The sequence below is a fragment of the Stenella coeruleoalba genome, assembly GCF_951394435.1.
Source record: "Stenella coeruleoalba genome assembly, chromosome: 1".
In the NCBI taxonomy this organism is placed as follows: Eukaryota; Metazoa; Chordata; class Mammalia; order Artiodactyla; family Delphinidae; genus Stenella; species Stenella coeruleoalba.
In genome coordinates, this window is record NC_137169.1 from 28,958,437 (window position 1) to 28,971,158 (window position 12,722).

Sequence of the window (12,722 nt, forward strand, 5' to 3'; positions counted from 1 at the left end):
GTGGCCCACCTCCAAGGCCCCAGGACAAGCTCGGAGCAGACAGTGAAGTTCAGGTTTGTGGCAGTGCGGTGGCAGCCAGACCTAAGACAGAGCCTTCCCCCTTCACTTGTCATCCAGTCAGGCCACCCCAACCGGTGGCCAGATTGCTTAAAAGAGACGAAAACAGTTTGAAGGCACCTGGTAAGCCTGTAAGAAGTAGCTTACCCAGCACGGTGTGCTTCTCCTCCTCAGCGGACCTTTTGGGGGCTATGGTGGGTAAGAAAGAGTCACTCTCATGGGTAGGAAGCAACTTTATTGGGCGATTTACCCTTCTGTATTCAAACCCTATGCCTTGGGTAAGCTAAAGGACAGGCACCCTTGCATTCCAGAAATATGTTCGCCTCAACTCTTGCTGAGGTGCCAGGGTCCCGAGTGGTCCTGGCGGCTGTGGCTCAATCTCAGGCAACGAGCAGCTCAGCTCAGTTTCTCTCCTACCGTCTGCCGTCCTGGATATTTGCTTCCACGGGACTGAATGTACCTTGGCCTCTGGATATTGGCTGATCCCGAGCCCGCCAGTTAGTTACTCAATTCAGGATGAATATGAGGTGGAGGGCTGACCCTCCTTCCTGAAGCAATCGGGGCAGCCCTGGCCTGAGACAGTTCTCATGGAGCCCAATTAAGTCACTCATCTGGTGCACGGATGGGAAAGTGGTACACCGTGTGCACCTCCCGTACATCAAACTGAAGGCTCTGCTTGGCCGCTAATGGCGAAGCAGAGGAGACACATGTCATGACACATCATGCTGGGTGTCTTTAGAAGGCAAGAACACTAAGTGGCAGAGGAAGACTCTGGGGGTAAGGAGGACGTATCATTCTTAAAAAGCCAACTGTTTCCTTGGTACACATTTCCATATGGGATAAGTCCACACTACATATGGATAGAGAGACGTGCGGAGAACCACAGACACCCACACGCTCTGCGCGGGGCCTGCCTGAGGCTTCCCCGTCACGGCCTTGCTTCCTCTGCCTCTGAGGTGACAGTTCGCAGTGTGCCAGGGAGAGGAGGGCTGTATAAACTGGGCCCCGACTGCTTGAGGCAACTGCCTTTTCCACTTACGTCAAACTCACAAGGCAGAATACATCCGGGAAAGCTCCGAAGTTTTGTGATGATTCACGGGCATCTGTGAGCGGTAGGTCCCCCGGGCAAAGCTGTAATGAAAACGGCAACAGGAGCGCCCTCTTCCTGACTCTCAGGCGTGACCCTGTGGCTCCAGATGCTTTGATTGCCATAAAACTAGCAAGAACATGGGAAAGGTCCAGTTTAAAAGCCAGAATATATTTTGCTGAAAATATGAATGTGTGTGTGCCTTCCAGAGACTGTGCTCCCTGAGGGAGACCCGCACAGTTCGTTAGGACATAAACAGGAACAAGAGGTAAGGAAGGGCTTCACTTAGTAGAAAACTAGCAGCATCATTTGGCTCCCTGGGGACATCCCCCAGGGTCCTCATCAAGCAGCCTCTCCGCAGGGGGAGGGTCGTGCCTGGTCAGCACAGCTATAACTCGTCCATCATGGCAAGCAGGTCATCGCCCTTGCTGGCGCTCCGCCTTGGCTGGTCCAAGATCTCAAACTCCCCCATGATCCGAGCCAGCTCTTCGTTCGTCTGCTGGTCCTGTGAGAGAAATGAGAGGTGGGAGGGAATGAGGAGGATGTGTGGGCACCATGGCCTCTCTGTGCAGTTGGTAGTTAATTTTCCCACCACTGTGACGCATTTCAGTTCCTCACCTGTTTGTCAGAATAGGGACTACATTACGTGCGGATTAGAGAGGAGAAGGGAGGGCCTTTGAAGTTCAATGTTATTATAAGATGAGGAGGGGAATAAGATTTGACTTGTGTAATCTCCTGCACACACCTGAGTAGCTTGGATGTTGATAACTTCATAGAATAACTCTTCTGGCCTGGTTAGCGCTGCCTGTCTGCACAAGATGGTAGAGAAATGGGTCAAAGGTTAGGGTTTTCTCCCTGCTAGTGTGGCGAACTGGCCCTTGATAATTTGGCAACCTATTTTTTCTGCCTCAGCTTCTGCCCTTTCCATTCCACTTTCTACCCTGTCCCCAACCAGTGCACCCTACACTCCAAGAAGTCCTTTTATGTCTCTGTGCCTTTGCACGTACTACTGCCAAGAACGTTTTTCCCCTTCCTCTGCTTGGCAAACTCCAAGACCCAGCTCGGTTGCCAACTCCTTCAATCCGCGGGCGCAAAGTCAGTCGCCGTGTCCCCCACTGGAGTGTTTATGACATGGCGCTCGAGTGACTTGTGCACGTGTTCGTGCTCCTACGACACTGGGGGTGCCTGAGGACAGGTCCCAGGTCTTCCGCTCCATCTGCGGGTCCCCACACGTACCACAGCACCTGCCACTTCAGGGGAGAGGGAAATAGAAGGCAACCCCCATCCCAAATATTTGGTTGTGAGGAGCATCACATGAGATCACGAAGGCAGAGGTGCTCTGTAAACTGTAAAGTGCTGTGTCAGTCTCAGTGAATTGCCACCACTATTGGTTCTGGGGGAGACTGATCCCAAAGATATCATGCTCTGACCTCCTTCCGGTTTACCAGTCTTTTGTTAACGTGATTATCTTGACTTCCAATTCTCTCATTGAGTTGTACTTTGCTAAATGAAACATTAGAACTGTTTTTTGAATGAATCCACAAAGTTCAGGCTATTTAATACTGGTGGATTCTTCTTTAACTAGGTTATTGAGTTTGCTGGGATTTCATTTGTGGTCTTTACATCTGTGTTTATAAGTGTCATTGGTTTATAGCAGTCATTTTTCGGTTCTTATCACACTTAGGATTTTTATATAGGTCTTTAAAGAAACAGGCTGAAAACATACTCTTCCTCTTCGTCAGTGGTGAAGAGATTCAACCGGAATCCTGGCTCAGGGCCACTGGGTTTCTTAATCTCCATGCCTCCTATCAGCCTGGCCAAGAGATTCAGCTCTTCTTTAGCAAGAGGGTTTGGAGCAATGCTTTCCTGCAGGAACAATTTCATGATTTTTAGCCACATGAAGGAGATCACATTTTCTGCTGAGACCCCAGAGCCCTGGGGTGGTATTATATAACAAGGCAAAACGATAACAGTTTAAATTACTTCTGGGAAGGACTGGGTCCAAATGAAACATAGAAAACAGGCTTAACCAAGAGAGAAATAACCTCTGTCAGAGGCAGAGGCACTCTAACAAGGCACAAACCAGAGATTCTCAAGATGAGGGGAAGGCCCCAGGGACCCCCATTCTCCTCAAATTACCTTCCTCCTTGAAGGAGAACGTTGCTTCTCCTTCAGGCAATCTAGTTCCCCCAGCCTTTACAAGTAGGAGGCTCCAGGTCCAAGGGCACTCATTCCACGGGAGTGACCACACTGCGCTCAGGTGGTGCCCGTGCACAGTCCCTCCCCCCGTCCCCCCACCGAATCCCTTCCGTCCTGTGGCTTCCACTCACACTGCCTGGTCCCACTGCAGCCTTCCCCCCTCCTCCTAACAGGCTCTCTCTAACCCAGCCTTTCGCTGCTTTGCCTCTTGAATCAGGCCCCATGTCCCTGCCCAGGCGAATCTCTGACCACTGCTGCTATCACGTTATGACCTAGCCATGTGGGAGAGACGCTGCCTCCCCGCTTCCCCCAGCACTGTGCCTCTGGGTACCTTTGCTCATGCTGTCACCTGGGTTTGTATGCCTGTTTCTCCCTCTGGGCTATTTAGTATCTTCTTCACTCTACAGCCTCGCTTGAATGTCTTCTCCGCTGAAAAGCCTTCTTGTTCCCTGTCCCCCGCTCCCCCGCCCCCCTCCACAGGACATGTGTTCTGACACAGCTCTTTACTCAGAATGCTCAGCGAGCGTCTTTCGTCTTCCGCCGTGTTGTAGTTATTTGTTCCATCACCGTCTTTATAAGCCCCTTCAGGATGGGACCACATCTAAGCCAGCTCTGTGTCCTGGGAACCCAGCCCATAGACGTAGTTCAGTAAATGTTTACAGAATGATTGAATATTCCATGATTTGTCCTATAGCTAGCTGGTAGCTAGTTCAGTGAAAATTTGTACAACAGAATTCAGAGAAGCAAAAACCCCATTTTCAACTTAGCTTCCACATCATTACACAGGAAAGCATTGAAAAGGGATGTTTTAAGGATCAGAATACACACAAGTGCTAAACTCAGCAACCACAGACCTCGTGACACCGGTACAATGCTATTTCACATGTCCTGGTGTGTGGTTCCTGCTTAATTATGGTGGGAGCCAAGTTTAAAATTACCTAATTAGTCAGATCACTGGAAGTCTCCATGAGAAACTGTAATTAAAAACCTGTGTGATGGGGACTTCCCTGGTGGTACAGTGGTTAAGAATCCGCCTGCCAATGCAGGGGACACGGGTTTGAGCCCTGGTCCAGGAAGATCCCACATGCTGCGGAGCAACTAAGCCCGTGCGCCACAACTACTGAGCCTGCGCTCTAGAGCCCGTGAGCCACAACTACTGAGCCCACGTGCCGCAGCTACTGAAGTCCATGTGCCTAGAGCCCGTGCTCCACAACAAGAGAAGCCACCGCAATGAGAAGCCCATGCGCCTCAATGAAGAGTAGCCCCCGCTCGCTGCAAACTAGAGAAAGCCCGTGCACAGCAATGAAGACCCAACGCAGCCATAAATAAATAAATAAACAAATACAATTTAAAAACAAAAAACCTGTGTACTGGTAAGGCGGAATGGAGAAGATTGCAAACAATGAGGGAAATGTTGGCCAGCTCTGAAATCTAGAGATCCCTCTCTCTCCCCATCCAGACTCTTGTATCTAGAAATAAGCTATGAAGGTAAACAAGGGAGGCAGAAGCTTACCTGTGTCTGTGCAGCTAAATTCTCTGATGCTCCAGACATATGGGTTTCCACGGGCCGGTTCACACTGTACCTGGTGGCAACAGAAAACCACAAAAACATTGTCCAGCCCTTTTACCCTGACTTCCTTCTAACTCGTAAATATAGTGCATAGTTTTTATTTTGAGGCATTAAAAAGTGTCCAGAAAGGTGCTGGGAATACAGAATACAACTAAGTGGGTGTCAACCACTCAAATTTTGCTTCTTCCCCAAACAAAATATCTGGGAAGCTGTGTGGAAATTTTTTCTCTGGCAAAATAATGTGTATCACTGAAAAAACATGATCGGTACGTGAAGGCCAGGCCCTTTTGGATCGCCACTGCAACAAAGGTTTTGGCTAGCTCTCTTGCATGGCTATTTAACATTATTTATCTTTTCAACTTGTTAAGTTACCTTACGTTGGGAAATCTGAGGTGCCCTTTGGAAACATCGGGGCTCTGCATGCTGTATATCTAAGGGGAAATTCCTCCAATTGTCAGCAGGGATTTTTCACAGCAGAAGTCAAGCTGGTTTTTTAAGTGAAGGGACCTCCGTTGGACTTGAATTCATTTGGGGAAGGAGGAATTTGCTTACATATTAGTTCCCAGTTTCAGGACTCGGTCTCCATAGAGTTCAAAAGACCCTTCTTTGGGGGCAGCGACATAGCTCCCGCCGTGCTTGAATTCTACCTTCCTCACTTCTTCGCCTTTGTTGTTGAACGTCCTACAATACAAAATAGGACGTGATGACGTGTTCTCCAAGCTTGGAGAGTCCCGGAGGCTTCTTTAATCTTGGTACTATGGGACCAAAGGGAATTCACGCACTGCTTCAAGAAAAAGATGCTGGTTGATATAATGATAGTAATATACTACTAATAATAATATTTATTGAGTACATGTTATGTGCCGGGTGCTGTGTAGCACTTTGGAGCATTACAGTATTATCTTATTCATCCTCACAGTAAACGTTCAATAGATGAAGAAATAAATCCTGGAGAACTGGGTGGTTTGTTTCAAGTGTCTGCGAGGTGACAAGCTGGGATTAAACCTCACCTCCTCACTGCTGTGCTCAACTGAAGAAAAGGAGGGGCCCCAGCAGGGCTACATTCTACGTGGTGGCCCACATACTGGTTTCCCAGCACCCCAAACATTGGTCTGACAATTACTGTTGAGAATTTACCTGATGAGTCCGGGAACTTTGGTTCCCCAGGGAAGAGGCCCAGACACTGGCAACACAAAGCGACCGTTGGAATTCTGAACTTTGTCCTTTAGAAATATGGACACCTGGAAAAAAAATACTTATTGTCATTTTTCTTGGTATATTTCCATAGACATATGCATTCTGAGGATGGAAAGTGTGTAATGGCTTAAGAATGCTACCTGAGAGAGAAAAACTCACCGTAACTAACACCTGCAGAGGTGTAGTGTTTTTACACAGAACTTCTTTGGCGCCACACATCAAATCTTCCAGGTGAGTAGTGCTACCCCCCTGCCTTAATGAGGAGGCTGAGGTTCACAGAGTGAAATGACTCGCCCAAAGAGAACAAAAAGAGACAGGACCAGGATTCAAAACCAAGGTTGACTCCAAATTCCACACCCATTCCTTGGTTCCTTGCAAACTTTCCATACAGCTGTGAGGCTTGAGCTATAAGAACCTCATTATCTCCGTTTTACAGATGAGGAATTGGTGGCTCAGAGGTTAAGACACTTCCTCTAGGCCAGCCAGCTCATAAGGGGCAGGGCTGAGGATTCAAGCCCTGGTGTTTCTGACGCCAAGCTCTCAGCTATGTGCTGGACCGGTGGATCCAGCTGGCATTAGAGTCTGAAGGTCTCCTCTGTGCCTGAAAACCCCACGTGATGCTTACTTCTACCCCTTGCTTTGTGCGCTCTGTATTCAGGTCTTGGGCAGGTTAAATCCCATCAAGATTGTAGCAGTTAATCAATTTTATTGGGGACTTCCCTGGCTGTCCAGTGGTTAGGACTCGGTGCTTTCACTGCTGTGGCCTGGGTTCAATCCCTGGTCGGGGAACTAAGATCCCGCAAGCTGTGCAGCACCGCCAAAAAATAAATGAATAAATAAATAAATCAGTTTTATTGGAGCTTAGCTTCCTCATCTGTAAAGTGAGATACATTTGAAGGTCCCTTGAAACTCTAAAATTCTACAAGATTACATTAGTAATATCATCAAGAATAAACATCTGTTGCATGCAAGGCAGTGAAAGCGCCAAGTGGTAAGGATTTGTATGCTGGCGGTCGGGCCTGCAGACGTTAGACTGCCCAGGCTCACAGCTCAGCTGGGCCTCTCCTTGGCTCGGGGTTTTTTGGTAAGTTACACCACCTTTCTCTTTGGTAAACTGGGGATAATAACAGAACCTATTCAATGGGTTAGTTGACCACTATGTCAGATGATGAACAAAAAGCACTCATCACAGAGCCTGACACATAGTAAGTGCTCAATAAGAGCTAACTAATATTCTCAGTATCACAGTCTAATTGGGCACAGGGCACAGCATAGAATGGAAAAACGACGACACTATAAAACACGATACGCTGAATGGAATATGCAGATGAGCCCACTGAGGAGAATGACCACAGGCAGAGGGGGTGGGTAGGTGCAACTGCGGGTTTGGAGCTGGGCCTGGAGGAGGAAGGTGGGTGTGAAGACACTTCAGAAGCAGAGATGGGCAGGCACAAGGCATGTTTTGGGGAAAATGTGTACACTGGGTTGGTTGGAAGGTTTGGCTTTAAGGAATTCTTAACCTTGAGATTCTGTGACCAAGGGATATGAATATAAGCATGGAGAAGGAAAATTTTGAGAGAGAAGTGAGACCATATGTAGGTACTGGACTCTCTGTTAGCTAATTCTAACAGGGTTGACTATATCATAGATCTGAAATGTACAAATTTAAGTGTGTTGACCTGAGAATCTGTCCTTGGCTGGATGGGACTTTGGGGTCTGCCTGCTTGCCCAGCCCCTCTGCTGGCCCTCAGCTGTAGGGGTGACTCTCCCGTGCCCTGTTCCTCTCGCTCCACCCTTTTTATTCCGAGGTGATCTCATCTACACCCACGTGCCAGTATTCACCTCTGCGCTGATGGCTCCCAGATCTGGAGCTTCCACTCCGTCTTCCCCCCCGGGCATCTGACCCATCTACCCCATTGCCTATTAAACGTGTCCACCTATGGGTTCCATGGGATGCACCTCCAATTCACCCTGCTCAGAACAGGGCTCAAGCTGTCTTCCCTAACCTGATCCCAGTGAATGACACCATCAGGTCACCAAGTCAGCAGTCTGAGTTCCCTGCCCACCACCTTCCCATGGCCCTTCAGTCGCCAAGCCCTGCCCACCTGGTGATCACTTCTGTGTCTGGCCCCTCCTCTCTACCCTGCTCCCTAGTGCAGACCTTCATCACCTCCAGCCTGGCCTCCACACTGGTCTCCCTGCCTCCGCTCTCCTCTGTGTTTCATCCATCCTCCACTTTGCTGTTAGAGAGACTCTTCTAAACTCCTATCTGACCGTGTCCCTCTCCTGCTTCGCTGGCTCTCTGCTGCCTGGCAGATAATGTCCAGTTGACCCTTGCTCCTCTCCGCAGCCACGCTCCTCCCTGAACCCTGTGTTCTCGCCATACTCGATTGCTTGCAGCCGGCCCCCCGCGCCAATTACACCAGGTGGTTACATGCCTGTGCCTTTACTGAGATGGTGTCCTCTTAACCCCTCCTCCTGTTTTCCCATGGTCCTGGTGAAAACCTATTTCTTTTCTTTTGTTCTTTCTTTTTGTGGCCACACCACATGGCTTGTGGGATCTTAGTTCCCCGACCAGGGATCAAATCCGAGCCCACTGCAGTGGAAGCATGGAGTCCTAACCATTGGACTGCCAGGGCCCCCAAACCTATTTCTTTTAAAAGCTATTGGATCCTCTATGAAGACTCCCTGATGCTCTTGGGTAGAGGTGGCCATGGCCCACGTTGTGTCCTCTCTCTTCACACTCTTCTGGGTCAGAACCAAACATACCCAAGGTACTTAGTGCACTTGCCCTTCTCTGATGAGGTCCTGAAGCCAGGACCCACGTTTCCTATGGAAAGAGGGAATGAAGGTCACGGAGCTGTGGGGCTGGAGTGCTGGATGAGACATCTCCATGAGCACCCACATTCCACAGGACGATGGTAGGAGTCAGGTGGCCAAGAGGAAGTGAGCCAGGGATGTAAATGCTTGGTGAATGTGGGTGAGTGGCTTGGCAGTCGGTTTCAGCAGTGAGGGACGAGTGCAGGGCTTTGGATGGTGTAATGGTTGCTGGACTGGCCTTACAAGAGGAGGGCTAAGTTTGTGAGGGCAGGAAAATAATGATCGGAAGGTGAGGGGGAGAAGCTGGCAGAATGACTGACTCTGCTTCTCACATCCTGCCTGTGGATGAGGGAGAATGACCGGCCTCCTTCAGGTGGCCAGAAGACTTCGCACACCGTCTCTCTGCTGTACGCTGAGGATTCCCACATTTACGTCTCCAGCTTGGCGCTCTCCTCTGAGCTCCAGGATTAGGTATTCAACTACCTACTTGACTCTGCTACTGGGAGAGCAAATCCAATTTAAATAGAATTGATTATTTTTTCTACTCAAATACACTTCCCTTCAGCCCTTCCCCCACTCAGAAAACGGCACCAGCCACTTAGGAGTTTCTCTTTCTTCTTCTTCCCCTCATTCCCCACATCTAATCTCTTAGTAAATCTTACTGGCCCTGCCCCGAAGGTATATTCCATATGTGTCTCCACTGCTGGCACCTAATCCCAGTGCTTTCATTTTTACCTAGATTTTGTAACCGCTGTCCTACCTGTACCCTTGTCCCATTTAATTCATCTTCCAGACACAAGTCATGTTACCACTCACCTTAAGATGCTCCAGACCTCTGTTTTACTCTTATAATAAACTCCTTTACTAGGGTCTAAAGCTAAGTCAACTGGTAGGTAGGTACCAGTTTATTCATGACTGGCATCTCTTCTGATTAGTTAGTGCCCATGCTGCACAGGTGGTTAACTTTATTTTAAATATCACCCCTGCCTAGATATGCTCCATCCTCATTGGCTTTCGCTCTGTCCAAGGAGCATATCATGCTTTTTCCTACCTAATGGCGTTTGAACCAGCTGTCCCTTCAGGTTAGATGCTCTCCCCTGAGATCTTTGTTATTACACTCTCAACTGAAATATCTGTCCTCAGAAAGGCTGTCCTTGCCTCTATCGTCTACGGATGTACCGTCCAGTAATGGTAGCTACCAGTTAAGCATGACTATTTAAATTTAAATTAAATCAGTAGTTCAGTTTCTCTGTCGAACTAGCTATATTTCAAGTACTCAACAACCACATGTGGCTAGTGGCTCTCATATTGGATAGCACAGATACAGAACATTTCCATCACCGACAGGAAGCTCTGTTGGACAGTGCTGGTCTAAGGCAACATCCTGTCCCAGTTGCCTTCTATAACTTTACTGTATATGACCACCTTCCTAAGAGTTATCAGAGCCATAACACGATTTACGTGTCCCCCTTGTCTCTACCTACTAGCACGGAACCTCCTCAGGGCAGGGCCTCTGCCTCGTTCACTTCTGTATCTCAGGACTGAAAACTGCCTGGTGTATTTGTTAGACGGACTAGTTTTCCAGGGGTGAACTGTTTCCAAGTGGAGTGGATAATGGAGTGGAGGTGTAAGGACCATGCTGTGAAGAGGCGAAGATGGAGTTATGTTTTCCAACAACTGGAAGAGGGGGAGTGCAGGAAGAAAGTCCACGATAGAAGACGCACGTGTGGGAAGGAGCATTCGGAACGGGGTGGGTGACCTGAGGGCCCACCTTTTAGGAGGCAACTCTGGAGGGGCTCTGGAGAGCTGAAGGGGGTTGGGACTGGAGATGGTTGTACATAATTGCTCACGACTCCAAATGGAATCGGTCTTCGTGCAGCCTCTGGGGCCTGGGGCACAGGTCAGGCCACTTCACGTTGTTTTGTGATATCACAGAAAGCTTTGGACATGAGGGTGAGGAGTCTTGCATTTGCTTTGGTTAAACAATGAGCAAGGGAGTTTTCGGAGCTGTGTTTTCTTGATTTAGTTAGTTTTGCTAACAAAATCTAAAAGCCATGAAGGTTGTTTTGAGCACAGAGAGAATCTGTATAGGCAATCATAACTTGCAGCTGAGCAGAAATACCATTAAAGACCAGATTTGGAAAAGCAGCCGGATGTTACAGACCAGTGGCTGAGTAACGTCAGGATATGTGATTCCGATTTCTCTTGATGAACATTCTGATGTTTCATTGCCTGCCCATTTAGCAATTAAAGCTTAATGTATTTTGTGGTTTAATATATTTTAATGATTTTTTAGAGACTTATTATTAGGAAAGTCTTTTTATCATAACGAATTTTATCTTGCCAGAACTGAGAAATCAATAGGCTGCTTATATTACTACAGTCCATAAACTAATGTCCAAATATGCAGTCTTGACAACATATGATGCAGAGTTTTTAATATTTAAAGCAATGTGAAACTTAATCTTATTTGTACTTTCATATTTTTAATTTTAATTGGTGACGATTACAGATCTTAATTTATATTGATGTTGTTATTGCTCCATCCATAGCAGATGAAATTATTCATGGGGGTTAAAAATAAAATTGGCCTCAGTGTTGAAATCTATTTGTCTTTCCCTGTCCACAGGAGGGAAATAACAATCAGGTTCTAAGCATATTCTATTTCTTCTTTTTTTGAATTTTATTTTGTGAATATGTTACACATGCACATATACAAAATTTAAAAGGTTCAAAGGGTGGGAATTCCCTGGCAGTCCAGTGGTTAGAACTCTGTGCTTCCAATGCAGGGGGCACAGGTTCGATCCCTGGCCGGGGAACTAAGATCCCACAAGCCGCGTGGCATGGCCAAAAAAAAAAAAAAAAAGAAAAAAGGTTCAAAGGGTACACGAGGGAAAGTCAGTCTCTCTTGTATCCCTGTTCTCCATGCAGTTCCCCACTCCCAGGAGCCAACCACTGTGACCAGTTTCCTGTACATCCTTCCAGAAGCATTCTATAGTGTATACATATATATACAAGCAAATACATATATATTACATGTGATGGTTCACTTAATCCTCCTGAAAAACCCTAAATTAGGTACTATCATTTCCACTTTTCAGATGACGAAACTAAGGCGCCAGGGAAGTAATTTGCCCAAGGTCATGGAGCTGCGCTGTAGGTGGGACTCAAGCACAGGAGGGCCTGACTCCCGAGCCTGGGCTCATTTTGCTGTATCACCCACCCTCCCATACCAGCGTGTTAAATTCTGGGAAGGAACAAAGTCCTGTGCCAGAGAGACGGGCCCCAAATTCAGAAGCTCAGAAATGTGTTTTTCAAAGTTAGGGTGTAGAACTGTCTGGAGGAGGCAGGGTCAACTGGGAGGCGAGAGCCAACAAGAAGTATGAAGGCCTGAGCTGGGCTGGTGGCGACAGGAATGGAAAGGAGGGCGTGGAGAGTGAAAAGGCAGACTCGATGGGCCATAGAAGCAATTAGAAGATCAGAGAAGGGAAATCAAAGGTGTGATGCTCTGGTTCTGAGCCGAGTGAGTGAGGGAATGGTGGCGCCCTGAAAAGAAACCGGAAGTTGGGCAGGACTTGAATTGTGGAGACTAGTTTAGCTACAGACATTAGGTTGTGGGCATGGGAGAGTGTCTCCCCAAGTGGGTGGAGATGTGGGTCTGGACGGCAGGGCTAGGGCAAGGGTTGGGTAGAGGTTAGATGTAGGAGTCATAGGTGGAAGGGTCAGTTGGCAGCCAAAGTGGGGAGGAAAGCGATTCCTCACGAGCAGGGGGTGGGTAGAGGCAGAAGGGGG

General features: G+C 48.0%; 1 protein-coding gene across 3 annotated transcripts in view; it reads right to left on the reverse strand.

The window, feature by feature from the left end:
• Nucleotides 1-287: 287 nt before the first annotated feature.
• Nucleotides 288-12,722, reverse strand: part of OSCP1 (organic solute carrier partner 1) — a 28,025-nt gene continuing 15,590 nt past the window's right edge. For 2 of the 3 annotated variants that reach the window (XM_079927412.1, XM_079927414.1), the window contains 6 exons: nucleotides 6,051-6,154; nucleotides 5,466-5,594; nucleotides 4,857-4,926; nucleotides 2,871-3,010; nucleotides 1,890-1,953; nucleotides 288-1,649 (listed from right to left, as the gene is read on the reverse strand). In XM_079927412.1, the coding sequence (XP_079783538.1) occupies nucleotides 1,533-1,649; nucleotides 1,890-1,953; nucleotides 2,871-3,010; nucleotides 4,857-4,926; nucleotides 5,466-5,594; nucleotides 6,051-6,154 (624 nt within the window). In that variant the 3' untranslated portion in view covers nucleotides 288-1,532. The remainder of the gene's footprint in view (nucleotides 1,650-1,889; nucleotides 1,954-2,870; nucleotides 3,011-4,856; nucleotides 4,927-5,465; nucleotides 5,595-6,050; nucleotides 6,155-12,722) is intronic. The other variant, XM_079927413.1, reaches the window with a different exon arrangement.